This window comes from Monodelphis domestica, chromosome 4, assembly GCF_027887165.1.
Source record: "Monodelphis domestica isolate mMonDom1 chromosome 4, mMonDom1.pri, whole genome shotgun sequence".
Taxonomy (NCBI): Eukaryota; Metazoa; Chordata; class Mammalia; order Didelphimorphia; family Didelphidae; genus Monodelphis; species Monodelphis domestica.
Window position 1 is genome coordinate 85,552,995 of NC_077230.1, and position 16,173 is coordinate 85,569,167.

At 38.6% G+C, this 16,173-nt stretch overlaps 1 protein-coding gene across 3 annotated transcripts in view; it reads right to left on the reverse strand.

The window, feature by feature from the left end:
* Nucleotides 1–16,173, reverse strand: part of POLQ (DNA polymerase theta) — a 141,434-nt gene that overhangs the window by 8,702 nt on the left and 116,559 nt on the right. For 2 of the 3 annotated variants that reach the window (XR_008911118.1, XM_007493754.3), the window contains exons 25-27: nt 12,713–12,897; nt 11,218–11,329; nt 178–302 (exon numbers count right to left, since the gene is read on the reverse strand). Coding sequence is in view for 1 of the 3 variants with exons in the window: in XM_007493754.3 (XP_007493816.2) it covers nt 178–302; nt 11,218–11,329; nt 12,713–12,897 (422 nt within the window). In the remaining 2 variants the exon portion in view is untranslated. The remainder of the gene's footprint in view (nt 1–177; nt 303–11,217; nt 11,330–12,712; nt 12,898–16,173) is intronic. The other variant, XR_008911119.1, reaches the window with a different exon arrangement.

Consider the following 16,173-nt stretch of genomic DNA (forward strand, 5'->3'; position numbering starts at 1 on the left):
GTGCTGTCATACTTTGAAAAAAAAAAGCTTTAATTAAACAATTAAACAAAATTATACCTACATATATCAGGAGACTAATAATTTTGCCAATATTATTAATCAGGGTCTATAATTATTGATTTCAGCACACATCTAGTTTTTAACTTCAAAATAATGTCTAAAGAATATTGAACATACGTGAGATTTATTGTAGGGATTTTGGTCATTGATTCCAGGCAAATACCTTCGCCTCCCCAGAATGGTTTGAACAAACCCATCTTTGCTGCAGTTCTTCACTGTCTCTCTTAGGAAACGTTGAATCCCTAAGGAAAAAACAAAATAAAATCCAAATATACTTGAAGTCTATAACTTATGTAACATATTTATTTCTGCTTAAATAAATATTTTAAAATATCACTTGGGTTTTACTTTGAGAAGCAGTCTACTATAGTGGAAAGAACACTTGGATTTGGAGAGGAAAAAAACCAGACTAAGGTTTGAATCCTAGCTTCATCCTAACAGATATCCTAACAGATATAAAATTAAATAAATTATGGTTAAAATTGGTACCCCCTGACCACCCCAACTACAGGTGTTGGTAATGAACGAGGGCTTCATGGAGAAGTGGTTAATACAGTCAAAAATGTCTCAAGGGCCAGTAGTTGAAAGAAATTTTCACCATTAAACCTAATGGAGTCAGTTCTCCCTAGCAATTCAGTCAGTAACCTACAATTCTCAGCAGAAAAGGTAAAAAAAGAAAGGAAATAATCTGGGGAAATAGTTGGAATAAGGAGGAAAGAACTCACTACTTCTCAGAATTGGAGAATCACAAGAAAAGATTATTCAAATTGAGATGAGAGGAGTATGGAATTAATAAGCCTCTCCTTTATCAGGGATAGGTAAGGAGAGATTTTTTAAAATAGCAGGTGGTAAAAAATGCAGTAAACAGAAAACAAAAATGAAAAAGGAAAGGAGAAAAGAAGAACCAAAGAAAGATGCTAGCTCTGGGAAGGCAAACCACAAACAAAACAAATGTAGAACTCACTACAAAAAGTGGGGTGAGATAAGGGAAAATGCCATACCATAGTAGAGAAACTGCTATAATAATTAAATTATCAAAAAGATTATAGAATCAGACAAAATAAAAACAAAATACATTTTGAAGAATAGAAGTTCAAGAACGTATGAGAAAACGTAAGAAGTAAAGTTGTTTAGCAGATTTCGAACTAGCCTTACAAGCAACAATTATTTTTTTTAAAGCATTGGTGAGCCATACCTCAGTTGCTAAATGGTCAAAAGATAGGAACAGAGTTTTCAGATGAATAAATCAAAGTCATATATAGGAACATGAAAAAAATGCTCTAAAGCACTACAACAATTCCAGTTGGCAGACTTCCTATCAAGATGGCGGCGTAGAAGCAGCAAAAGTTCAGACCTCAGAAACCCTTCCTTACAGATCACAAACAGAGTGCTCCTAGGACACTGAAATTCAAGCTGAACAACAGGATAGACCTGGGGAACCCTCCTCCTGGACCTGGATCAAAAGGTACCGCACCCCAAAAGCCAGAACCCTAGATCACTCGGATCTAAGGGGTAGGCAGAAGGAAGGTCCCAGGACCCATCCCCCCCCCAACCCAGAGTGCTGAGCCCACGGCAGCAGTGGGAACCTCAGGGCTCTGAGGACTCACCTTGAAAGCAACCTGAGCCAGTCTCCGGGGCTCCCAAAACAGACGGCAGGGAATCATAGAGAGAAGGGGGAAGCCTGTAGCCCCCTGGCTCGGTCCTTCCATCTGAGTCTCAAGGGAGGTCCCAGCTTTAGGGCACCAGCTGAACCCAATCCCATCAGGAGCCCTCAGAACTACTGAAAGGACAGAAAACTCAGGGCTGGCAAAGGGGTTGCTCCGAAGAGCTTACCTTGAAAGTAACCCGGGCCAGTCTCCAGGTATTCAACACAGACTGTGGAGGAGGAGGTTGTTTTTTTTCTTCATTTTTTTGGCTCAGGGATCATTCCCGCCCACACCACCTGAACCTAATCCCATCAGGAGCCCTCAGAGCTTCTGAAAGAACAAAAACCTCAGGGCCTGTGAAGGGCTTACCTTGAAAACAACCCAGGCCAGTCTCCAGGCATTCAACACAGATTGTGGAGGAGGTTTTTTGCTTCAGGGCTCATTCAGCCCAAACCAGGTGAACCTAATCCCATCAGGAGCCCTCAGAGCCCAGGGAGGCCACACATCACCCCCCTTAGAGAGCAGGGTCTTCTGAAAAAACAGAAACCTAGAAGTGAAGTCAAGATGGCAGCCTAGAAGGAACATAGACCTGGCAGCCTGGCCAGAGCTTTGGAGATCCTCCATATTTGCTCCAGCCGTCCAGGAAGTTTAAAACTCAGAGTAAACCAGCCCAACTAAGTTGAACTCAATCCCATCAAAAGTCTCCAGAACACAGGGAAGCCCAGGCTCCCCATCCATCCTCATTGCCTGCTGGACTTTAAGCAAATCAAAAGCCTCCAGAGGACAGGAAAGCTCAAACCCCCAACAACCCTCCCCCAGAGATTACACCAAGAGATCTTCTGTTAAAGCTCCAAGAAAGGAGACCAATAGAAGTCCCCAAAAAAACAAAAAAATGAGAGGAACAAGAGCACAGACAAATACGGGGAGTAAAAAAGGGGTGAATTTGAACAAACAACAGAAACAGAAGAAAGAAACTACAATAGACAGCTACTACTCAGCAAATGGAACAGAGGGGGAGAGATCAGCAAATGATAAACCAGAAATCCCAGCAAATTGGATACAGGCTGTGGAAGAACTCAAAACACAACTAAGAGAGGCTGAAGACAATTGGGAAAAGAACTTAAAAATTAAGATAAGTCATCTGGAAACAGAGGCACTTGAACTAAAACAAGAAAATGGTGTCCTGAAAGCCAAAATCATCCAGCTGGAAAATGAGGCAAAGGAGATGAAAGATGAGGCAAAGGAGATGAAAGACAAGGTAAAGAGGATGAAAGATGATCTTCAAAGAAAATCAGACCAGAAGGGAAAAGACAACCAAAAAGCCAGAAATGAAATCCAATCTTTAAGAACCAGAGTAAAACAACTAGAATCAAGTGACCTCACAAGGCAGCAGGACACTATAAAACAAAACAAAAAGAATGGAAAAATTGAGGAAAATGTGAAGCATCTCATTCACAAAAGAGAGGATTTAGAAAATCGTTCAAGAAGAGACAATTTAAGAATAATTGGACTATCAGAAGACCACGACAAAAGAAAAAGCCTGGACATAATACTAGAGGAAATTATCCAGGAAAACTGTCCCGAGATCCTAGAACAAGAGGAAAGTGGAGATTGAAAGAATCCACAGATCACCCCCTGTATTTAATCCCCAACTGACAACACCAAGAAATGTTATAGCCAAATTCAAAAACAATCAGATGAAAGAACAGATATTACAAGCTGCCAAGAAGAAGCCATTCAGATACCATGGAAACACGGTGAGGATAACACAGGATCTGTCTGCATCCACACTGAAGGACCGAAAGGCATGGAATACAATATTCCGGAAAGCAAGGGAACTAGGTCAACAGCCAAGAATAAAATACCCATCAAAACTGACTATATTCTTACAGGGGAAAGTATGGTCATTTAACACAACAGAAGAGTTCCAAGCATTCATAAATAAAAGACCAGACCTGAACAGAAAATTTGAAGTCAAACCACAGAACTCAAGAGAATCATCAAAAGGTAATTTAAAAAGAGAGGAAAAAACAACAACAACAACAACAACAACAACAACAACAAATTTTTAAGAGACTCAGTAAGTTAAAATGATATGTATCCCTATAAGAAAAGAGGTCATGGGCAACTCTTAAAAACTGTTGCTATCACCTGAGCAGCTAGAACAACTACACTCAGAGGGAACAGTGACAAACTGTATAGGATGAAAGGAGAAGACATAAATAGGTATAAAGATATATGCATGCATAAATACATATACATGTGTGTATGTATGTATGTATATATATATATATATCACTAAAGCTAAAAAAGAAAAGAGGTTATGACTAAAAGAAATGGGAAAAGAAACAAATGGGGGTAAATTTATATGTCACAAAGAAGCTCATGGCGGGAGGGAGGAGAACATCGATACACTGGAAGGGTAAAGAGGTTGGAGATAGGAAATACTCAACTCTTACGTACTTTGAAACTGACCCAAAGAGGGAAGAACAATCCAATCCATTGGGGAAGAGAATAGATTGGCACCCTATAGGGGAGTAGAAGGGTAAAAAACAGACTGGTGGGGAGGGAAGGTGGGGGGGAAATTTTAAAAAGACTACAGGGGAAAATAAGGGAGGGAATAAGAAGGGCGGCGGGGTAGAAAGGGAAGTACAAGGGGGACTGATTTAAAGTAAATCACTGGACTAAAAGGTAGAGCTGAAGAAGAAAGGTTAGAATTAGGGAAGGATATCAAAATGCCAGGGAGTCCACAAGTGACAGTCATAACTTTGAACGTGAATGGGATGAACTCACCCATAAAACGTAGACGAATAGCAGAATGGATTAGAATCCAAAACCCTACCATATGTTGTCTTCAAGAAACACACATGAGGCGGGTAGACACCCACAAGGTCAGAATTAAAGGATGGAGTAAGACCTTCTGGGCCTCAACTGACAGAAAAAGAAGGCAGGAGTGCCAATCATGATATCTGATAAAGCCAAAGCAAAAATAGACCTGATCAAAAGGGATAGGGAAGGTAATTATATTTTGTTAAAAGGGACTTTAGATAATGAGGAAATATCACTAATCAACATATATGCACCAAATAATATAGCACCCAAATTTCTAATGGAGAAACTAGGATAATTGAAGGAAGAAATAGACAGTAAAACCATATTAGTGGGAGACTTGAACCAACCATTATCAACTTTAGATAAATCAAATAAAAAAATAAATAAGAAAGAGGTAAAAGAAGTGAATGAAATCTTAGAAAAATTAGAATTAATAGACATATGGAGAAAAATAAATAGGGATAAAAAGGAATACACCTTCTTCTCAGCACCACATGGCACATTCACAAAGATTGACCATACATTAGGTCACAGAAACATGGCACACAAATGCAGAAAAGCAGAAATAATAAATGCAGCCTTTTCTGACCACAAGGCAATAAAAATAATGATCAGTAATGGCACATGGAAAACCAAATAAAAAACTAATTGGAAATTAAATAATATGATACTCCAAAATCGTGTAGTTAGAGAAGAAATCATAGAAACAATTAATAATTTCATCGAGGAAAATGACAATGGCGAGACATCCTTTCAAACCTTTTGGGATGCAGCCAAAGTGGTAATCAGAGGTAAATTCATATCCCTGAGTGCATATATTAACAAACTAGGGAGAGAAGAGATCAATCAATTGGAAATGCAAATAAAAAAACTCGAAAGCAATCAAATTAAAACCCCCCAGCAGAAAACCAAACTAGAAATCCTAAAAATTAAGGGAGAAATTAATAAAATCGAAAGTGATATAACTATTGATTTAATAAATAAGACAAGAAGCTGGTACTTTGAAAAAACAAACAAAATAGACAAAGTACCGGTCAATCTAATTTAAAAAAGGAAGGAAGAAAAGCAAATTAACAGCATCAAAGATGAAAAGGGGGACATCACCTCTGAGGAAGAGGAAATTAAGGCAATCATTAAAAATTACTTTGCCCAATTATATGGCAATAGATACACCAATTTAGGTGATATGGATGAATATATACAAAAATACAAACTGCCTAGACTAACAGAAGAAGAAATAGAACTCTTAAATAATCCCATATCAGAAAATGAAATCCAACAGGCCATCAAAGAACTTCCTAAGAAAAAATCCCCAGGGCCTGAAGGATTCACCAGTGAATTCTATCAAACATTCAGAGAACAGTTAATCCTAATACTATACAAACTATTTGACATAATAAGCAAAGAGGGAGTTCTACCAAACTCCTTTTATGACACAAAAATAGTACTGATTCCAAAACCAGGCAGGTCAAAAACAGAGAAAGAAAACTATAGACCAATCTCCCTAATGAATATAGATGCAAAAATTTTAAATAAGATACTAACAAAAAGACTACAGCAAGTGATCAGAAGGGTCATCCACCATGATCAAGTAGGATTTATACCAGGGATGCAGGGCTGGTTCAATATTAGGAAAATCATCCACATAATTGACCACATCAACAAGCAAACCAACAAGAACCACATGATTCTCTCAATAGACGCAGAAAAAGCCTTTGATAAAATACAACACCCATTCCTATTAAAAACACTAGAAAGCATAGGAATAGAAGGGTCGTTCCTAAAAATAATAAACAGTATATATCTAAAACCATCAGCTAATATCATCTGCAATGGGGATAAACTAGACGCATTCCCAATAAGATCAGGAGTGAAACAAGGATGCCCATTATCACCTCTACTATTTGACATTGTACTAGAAACACTAGCAGTAGCAATTAGAGAAGAAAAAGAAATTGAAGGCATCAAAATAGGCAAGGAGGAGACCAAGTTATCACTCTTTGCAGATGACATGATGGTCTACTTAAAGAATCCTAGAGATTCAACCAAAAAGCTAATTGAAATAATCAACAACTTTAGCAAAGTTGCAGGATACAGAATAAACCCACATAAATCATCAGCTTTTCTATATATCTCCAACACAGCTCAGCAGCAAGAACTAGAAAGAGAAATCCCATTCAAAATCACCTTAGACAAAATAAAATACCTAGGAATCTATCTCCCGAGACAAACACAGGAACTATATGAACACAACTAGAAAACACTCTCCACACAACTAAAACAAGACTTGAGCAATTGGAAAAACATTAACTGCTCATGGATAGGATGAGCCAATATAATAAAAATGACCATCCTACCCAAACTTATTTATCTATTTAGTGCCATACCCATTCTACTCCCAAAAAATTTCTTTACTGATTTAGAAAAAACCATAACAAAGTTCATTTGGAACAACAAAAGATCAAGGATATCCAGGGAAATAATGAAAAAACAACACACAAATGAGGGGGGCCTTGCAATCCCAGACCTCAAACTATATTACAAAGCAGCAGTCATCAAAACAATTTGGTGCTGACTAAGAGACAGAAAGGAGGATCAGTGGAATAGACTGGGGGAAAGCGACCTCAGCAAAACAGTATACGATAAACCCAAAGATCCCAGCTTTTGGGACAAAAATCCACTATTCAATAAAAACTGCTGGGAAAATTGGAAGACAGTGTGGGAGAGATTATGAATTGATCAACAACTCACACCCTACACCAAGATAAATTCAAAATGGGTGAATGACTTAAACATAAAGAAGGAAACCATAAGTAAATTGGGTAAACACAGAATAGTATACATGTCAGACCTTTGGGAAGGGAAAGACTTTAAAACCAAGCAAGACATAGAAAGAATCACAAAATGTAAAATAAATAATTTTGACTACATCAAATTAAAAAGCTTTTGTACAAACAAAACCAATGTAACTAAAATCAGAAGGGAAGCAACAAACTGGGAAAAAATCTTCATAGAAACCTCTGACAAAGCAATATGCTGGATCTAAGAATATATAAAATTTTATAGCTCTCTGGGATTAATTCCAAATTCCTCTCCAAAATGATGTCCCCACTTTTCCATATCCTCTCCAATATCCATCATTCTGACAAAGGTTTAATTACTCAAATTTATAAAGAGCTAAATCAACTGTACAAAAAATCAAGCCATTCTCCAGTTGATAAATGGGCAAGGGACATGGATAGGCAGTTTTCAGATAAAGAAATCAAAACTATTAATAAGCACATGAAGAAGTGTTCTGAATCTCTTATAATCAGAGATGCAAATCAAAACAACTCTGAAGTATCACCTCACACCTAGCTGATTGGCTAACATGACAGCAAAGGAAAGTAATGAATGCTGGAGGGGATGTGGCAAAGTAGGGACACTAATTCATTGTTGGTGGAGTTGTGAACTGATCCAACCATTCTGGAGGGCAATTTGGCACTATGCCCAAAGGGTGACAAAGAATGTCTAACCTTTGATCCAGCCATAGCACTGCTGGGTCTGTACCCCAAAGAGATAATGGAGAAAAAGACTTGTTCAAGAATATTCATAGATGCACTCTTTGTGGTGGCCAAAAACTAGAAAACGAGGGGATGCCCATCAATTGGGGAATGGCTGAACAAATTGTGGTATATGTTGGTGATGGAATACTATTGTGCAAAAAGGAATAATAAAGTGGAGGAATTCCATGGGGACTAGAACAACCTCCAGGAAGTGATGCAGAGCGAGAGGAGCCGAACCAGGAGAGCATTGTACACAGAGACAAACACACTGTGGCATAATCGAATGTAATGGACTTCTCCATTAGTGGTGGTGTAATGTCCCTAAACAATCTGCAGGGATCTAGGAGAAAAAATACTATCCATAAGCAGAGGACAAACTGTGGGAGTAGAAATACCGAGGAAAAGCAACTGCCTGACTACAGCGGTTGAGGGGACATGACAGAGGAGAGACTCTAAACGAACACTCTAATGCAAATATTAACAACATGGCAATGGGTTCGAATCAAGAACACATGTGATACCCAGTGGAATCACACGTCGGCTATGGTGGGTGGGGAGGGAGGAAAAGAAAATGATCTTTTTCTTTAATGAATAATGCATGGAAATGATCAAATAAAATATTATAAAATTTAAAAAAAAAACAATTCCAGTTGGCTAAAATGACAAAAGGACAGAATGATGGATATTGGAGGGGATATGGAAAAGTGGGGACACCATTTTGGAGAGGAATTTGGAATTACTCCCAGAAAGCTATAAAATTTTATATATTCTTAGATCCAGCATATTGCTAGATCTTTATTCCAAGGAGATTATGGAAAATAGAAAGAAACTATATATGTTCCAAAATATTTCTAGTAGCAATTTTTGTGATGGCAAGAACTGGAAATTGAGGAAATGCCCATCAATTGGGGAACAGCTAAACAAATTGTGGCTTATGATTGTGATGGAATACTATTGTGCTACAAGAAATGACTAGGGAAAAAAGAAAAGAACCTCCATGTTCTAAAATATTTCTAGCAGCTCTCTTTATGGTGGCAAAGACCTGGAGACTGAGGGGATGTCTATCAATTGGGAGAAGGCTGAGCAGATGCCAGTCTGTGACTGTGATGGGATGCTACTGTGCTGTCAGAAATGACAAACAGGTTGATTTTAGAAAAACATGGGAAGTCTTGCATGAAATAATGCCTTGAAACTAGCAGAACCAAGAGAACACTGTGCACAGTAACAGCAATACTGTTTGCAGAGTAAATGTGAATAACTAAGCTATTCTGAGTAATCTGAATATTCAAATCAACTACAAAGGATTTATACAGGAAAATGATATATGAAGAATGACAAATATGAAGAATTCAGAAAAACATAAGACATCTCACAAGTGATGTAAAACAAGAAATAAAAGAGAACAATGTTCACAATGGCCACAACATTTTTAAAAGTCAATAATGAGATGAAACAAAAACTTGTCAACTATCCTCATCAGTGTTAGCACCAGTCAGACAATGTAAGGACATGTCCCACCTTTCTGTTAATAAGAAATCAGTCACCGGGGACAGCTGGGTAGCTCAGTGGATTGAGAGCCAGGCCTAGAGACGGGAGGTCCTGGGTTCAAATCTGGCCTCAGACACTTCCTAGCTGTGTGACCCTTGGCAAGTCACTTGACCCCCATTGACGGAAGGTAAGGGTTTAAAAAAAAGAAAGAAAGAAAGTATAGTGCCCTGTAAACCTTAAAATTTCTTAGACTTATAAATGTTGGAAATTTCACCATTGGGAAATTTCATACTTGAAAAATTTCCTGTTGAGAATGGGAACTCTATTGGAATGTGAACCCCATTGGCATGGGAGGTTCCTCCTCCTCCCTTCTTAAGATTACTTTAGGACAGAAACCTTTTGCTGAACAATGGAAAGGACTTTGACCTATGCTTAAGCATAGAACAGGAATTTCTTTGAGTCATGATTGATTTTAGAATTGATACAATGGAGATACTTGGAATGACAGAACCAAATCTTGGAAATTGCAATCTCCACCCTACTCAGTCCTAACAGGATTTAGGAAGGGCTGCAGCATAGATCAAAATTTAATTATTCCAATCTCTACCCTACTCAAGGTAACAGGATTTAGGAAGGGCTGTAGCAAAAGATCAAGATTTAGTTATTTGAGAATATGACCTTCAACAGACATGTGCAAAGCCAAAGACCTCTGGGCGGTGCTGGGTTAAGCTAGAGCCACCATTGGCACAGGGAAAATGATGGACAGTGATTGGTAGATGTGAGAACGGAGGGGAGGGAACTTGGATGGTTTCCTTAAAGATAGAGGGGCTGAGGACTGAAGGGGTGGTTGGAGAGTTTTGGCTCTGAATGGTTGGAGAGGTGTTCTGAGAAGCTTGCTCTGAAGGAAGCTGAAGGTGGGGGCCCCGGAGACCGTTTCTCCATTTTGGTCACGTGAGTAATAGGGACTGATCTCCTTTCTTTGCCCCAGCTATCTAAGGGCTTGGTCCTTTTGGCCCAGCCTAAACAGAGGGGGTATTTAAGCCCTATTCCCTTCTCTCCCCTTTCTCGCTCTCTCTCTCTCTATCTATAATTCCTTTCTTCCTCCTGTTTGTAATTAAACTCTATAAAAGGCTGACGGCTGACGGCTGACTTGAGTTTTCATTTAGGAATTACATAGCTGAATTCCTTGGCGACCTTAAATTAATATATATCAGTCTTTTAAAGTGATTTCCTTGTCACAGCCCTGAAAAATATCAATTTTCTTAAGCATAAGGGGAGGAAGGAAAAAATAATCCACTGTGTAATTCTTTCAACACAACAAATTGTGAATATCATTAAAAATTATTTCAACAGAAGGGCAAAGTTGCCAATAGATATTTTACCACCAAAACAGGCAGCCTTCTGATGTTTGCTCTCACTTCCTGCTTTTCCCAGATATATTATATGGTGTTAGTGTGTATATGTTAGTTTCTGCAACTGTTGATGTGTTACATTTTAATTTAAATTAATTAATTTTAAATTTAAATGAATTCAATTTGTCTGATGAAAATCCTAGCTACTTGAAACCACAAATGAAGAAAAAGTATGAAGAGTCTAACATGTAAAGTATTCCTTTAGGCTGCATCATGTCCAGAGACTTCTTTTACCTGTGTATCTGGATTTGAAGGAGTCAATATAACAAGCAGCATCATTTTCTTGAATGCCCATTTGCTCTCCTAGAGATTTAGCTCCCATTCCATAAATGATTCCATAGCATATCTAAGATAACAGAGGCATCACATTAAATAAGTAATATAAAGGCCACAATAAAGATTTTATTATGACTAACATCTTAGCCAATTTTATGGAGAAAGGTTGTTTTTGGCTGACTGAACACCAAAGAATAATCACTTTCATAGCACCTACTATTTACTAGATACTGTGGTACTTGCTTTAAAATATTATCTTGTTTGATCTTCACAATAATCCTAAGTCAGGTGCTATTATTATCTTCATTTTTCAGATAAGAAAACCGAGGCAAGCAGATGTCACATGACTTTCTCAGGATCACAGTTATTTGTAAGGGTCTGTGGCTCAATTTGAGCTCAGGTCTTCCTGACTCCAGGCCCAGTGCTCTATCCACTCCACCTCACTGCCTATAGGGGAAGAGCCTCCCAGTAGGATATGTGGGAGAGATACATTTAGAAATAAATATTTTTAAAAAGATAATTCATGATAATGTGATAAAATGATAATACATTTACAGACTTAGAACCCTATGATCAAACTACCAGAGAATGGGTTAATCAGATTAGAAAGAATAATAACAAGTCACCTGAAAATAGAAGTATTCAAGAAAATTGAATTAAATAATGGGAAAAGGTGGGAAGGAAGGAGTTAACAGTACGACCACAAAGCAACAGTCATTCCTAAAGAACAGTGGACCTGGAGTAAGAACACTTGGATGGTGTCACAGAGGATCATGAGCTGGTCTTAGCCTCAGACACCATCCCCAGCCATTTAACCTCTATGAAGCTCAGCTTCCTCATCTCTAAAATGGGGAAAAAATAGCCCCTAGAGGGGTAAATGTGGGTTCCTGGATAAGGGGTGAGCTTAAACGTGTGGAGGATCCAGGAGGTTCAGGTCGTGCCTGCTGAATGGTCCCCCTGTGCCGCAGGGCGAGTCGCTGGTCCTCTCATTGCCCAGGAAACACTCAGGCTGCAGAGTAACAGGACAATGGCCAGCCTGCCAACTTTAGAGTTTCCTCAGCAGGAATTCTCTCTGCTAGTAAAATCGCAGGTCTGGACTAAGTAACAAAACTAACTTTGTGGGGCTGTCAGAAAGCTCAAATGAGATAAGGACATTCAGGGATGTAACATAGAAACGCCAACGATCATGATCCTGGCTCTGCCACATACTACTGGTATATGGACTTGGGTCATCTACAAGTAACTTCCTTTTTGTTATCGGTGGAAAAGAGAGTTGGACAAGGTGATCATTAATGTCCCTTCCAGCTCAAAAGCTCTTGAATCTACAGGTCCACTTCCTCAGAAAGGCAATGGTAAAAATGGAAGTGGTGGATTCGCCAACTAAACGCCTCCAAACACACAGCCTAGGTGACGCTGGATGTCTATTGTTTAAAGAGTTTGACTACACACTTACTTGCTTGGCTTGCTGCCTTAGATCATCCCCAACTGCTTCGGGATCAACCATCTTCCATTCGGCTGCGATGCTCTTAAAAACATCAGCCCCACCGTTTAATACCTCAATGAGACGGCGATCTCGGGACAAATGAGCCAAGATCCTCAGTTCCAGTTGAGAATAATCAGCAGCCAGGATCATTCCTCCTAGAAACAAAGTGTGTCCATTAAAAACCTGGGACAAATGCAGTTAAAATTTACACTATTTAGTTGAACAGAAGAGAATCATTTCTTAAGATGTGAGAAAAGTCAGATTTTATAACAAAAATGTATCCAAGAGATCATTTCATCTAACCTATTTAAACCTGCTTTTTCTTTTGTTAATGTACCTTAAATCAGTTGTATGACTTAAAATTTCTCCTTTCCAGAAAAAAAAAAGTTAGGATCCATTTTATATAAAACATTACTCAGGAAACTTGGGGAGGATCAAGGATCTTAGGGAAAAACCTACCATAAGACTACATGCAATGACTAGATGCAAAAGAAGCACTTGGCTCTGCATAAGTTTCATCTCTTTGGTCACTAAGAAACCAGGGAAAGAGCTTTATTTATTTCATTTTATTTTTAAGACAAATTAAAACAATGATTAAAAAGGTCTTTTAATCAGTCTAGCCAGATTCAGAGGAAAGTAGAGGTCCTAAGAAGAGCTAACCTGATAAAAAGAGACTCTGTATAGACAAGTTGTTTTTAATTTCTTTTCTGTTATAGATGATGTTTCTTTAGGCTTTCATTATCTTACATTAAAAGTTTATAGCTGTTTTATCAATGAACCTAGAATCTCAAAGTTATACTCTAGAATACTTGAGGTAACCTAAATGGCAGCCATCATCCAAGACCAGAATGGTCTTCCCCTGCATAATTTTAATACCACCTTTTGGTAATAGATTATTACAGAATATTATAAAGAAAAGAGAGATGCAGAAAGGTTATTTGGCATTATCAATATAAGTTAATTTTCCAAGTAAATAAACCTTACCCCTGAAGGTAACAATATTTTGATTTTATCATTTTTGTATAAATATTTCTAAAATGAATTTTGCATTTTCTTTAAATAAAGTTTTAGTGATAAGTTTTTTTGTTTATTTTTGGCTTGGGGATTTTTTGTTTTTATTTTTGGTGGTAGTAGTGATATGGGTCAGAATAGTACTATTGAAAGTATGTTGAATTTGGAATCAGAGGACTTAAGAGTTCAAATCTTGGTTCTCCTGCTCACTAACTAGGTGACCTTACTTAGGCAAGCAACTTAATCTCTCTGGACCTCAGGGTTCTCATATTTAAAATGAAGAGTTTGGACTAGATAGTCTCTTAGGTCTATTCCAACTCTAAATTTATGAACCTATGATTTATAATTTCATGAGTGAAAAAATCTCCCAAATGGGAAATTTTCTCTAATGATAAATATTAACAACCTGACTGCAACTTATCATTTTAGAGTTGCCTGGATCACTGAGAGTTTAAGTGACTTATTCAAGATCACAGAGTCAGTGTGTTCTAAGTTCTAGCTTGAGCCCATGTCTTTTTAGCTCTAAGGCCAGTCCTTTATCCACAACACCATGCTGTCCTTCCCCAAAAGTAATAGATTCTGCTAATCAAATATTAAGTATATAGGTTTATTTGCCTTGATACTAAGATATGCTTTTGGAGTTCCTATCATTAGGGAAGAAGGACCTAAAACAAGAAAGTAGTAGAAATAGAAGAGAAGAGATGAAAATGAGGGACATTTTGAAGGACAAAATGATAGCGACATGGCCATTGTACCCCAGAAACTCAGGCGAACTATTATCAGGGAAACTCCCTCGCTCCCTTGCATCCTAGAAATGGCCCAATGACCCCACCTAGGGTCCTGAGATGTTTATTCTCTTTGATTGTCCTCTAGATTTAAGATGGATAAAGAGATGAATCTTTATGCCTCCAGGCAGACCCCAGTCAGATGACCATCCCAACCCACCAAATGCCTGAGGGACTAACACTCTATAGGTCACATCCACACCATGACATAGCATCTGTTGTAAAGAGTATAAAAGCCCCAGAACTGATCTCGTCTGGGGGACAGCCTTTCCATCCATTCTGCCCTCATGGGGAACAGCCTTTCCATTCATGCTGTCCTCTCAGGAACTGCTCCCCATCTTGCTGTTCCCACCTTGCTATCCTCCTGGCCATTCTCAACATTACTTCCTAAATTAATAAATTTCTCTTTTTGTTTTTAAGCTAAGTTTTGGAGTCTTGCATTCTTGCAAAAGGTATCCTTCCACACATCTGAATCCCATAACAATAGGTGACTGAACATAAGAGTAAAAGATGAATCGAGGTTCAAGCCCAGGTCACATAATGGTAACTTTGACAGAAACAGGGAAGCCCAGGAGTAACCATAACAACAACAACATTCATAAGGGGCATAGAGGTGCCAGGCACTGTGCTATAGCCTGAATAGAAGAATTGGCCAAAGCACTGACAATGATAAGAGAGAAATGAACAAAAGCCCCAAGCAGCATAAAGAATCCCTTGGAAATAAAAAAGGTGAGGATATCATGATGCTAAATTCCCCGTAAAACCAACTGAACAACGGCAGGACAGACTGGAAGAGGTAAGGATTGACAGTTATCACTGAGTCCTCAGGTAAATGGGATGAAAGGTAAACAAGGAAGTCTGATAGACAATAACAAAAACACAATAATCACGGGAATTTAAATGGATATTTTTAATTTAAAGTGAGAATAACACACAAACTCAATTGGCTATTGTAAAAATAGACTTGAATCCAGGACGTCAATCCCCAGAAATCCTTGCTCCACTTCCCCAGAATGCCTTCTAATCTCACTGAATTCTCACCTGGGCCGAGAGCGAGAAGGGGTATTTAAACCTGGTTGTGAATAGGCTCGGGCTCTTTTCGATTTCCTTTTTGGAGCAGACGCATATCTTTCATAATCTGAGGTTATCTTGTCTAGGCCTATCTGGCCTAGACATGTGTTTTCTTATTCTGTATTTTCTTTAATCCTTAACCTTTAATAAACCTCAATAATACTCCTTGCAGAGAGAAACTAATTTCTATCTTGCCTCAGTCTCCCCTAAATTTTAACTCTTACAGTTATGGCAACCACTAGATTAGATGAGAACTTCTCAAATTTTTTAGCCTAGAAAAAAAATTTTTTAAGCCACGTTTCTCCAAGATGCTTTTTTAGAAAACCATCTTGATCAGCTCCTGCCAGCAGCCATCTGCTTCAGACCTTCTTGATTTGATATCTCTCACCTGGTTCCAGGCCTGCCTACCCTGGCTGCCCACTCTGGCTCTGGCTCCTGCTCCTGGCCTCTCTGTTCTCATCTGGTGCCAGCTCTCCCAGTCCTGCCTGCCTATATTCCTGCCTGCAGCCATCCACTGGCCACTGCCTGCCTGTTTCTGTGCCCCAGACCCACACACACGACCCC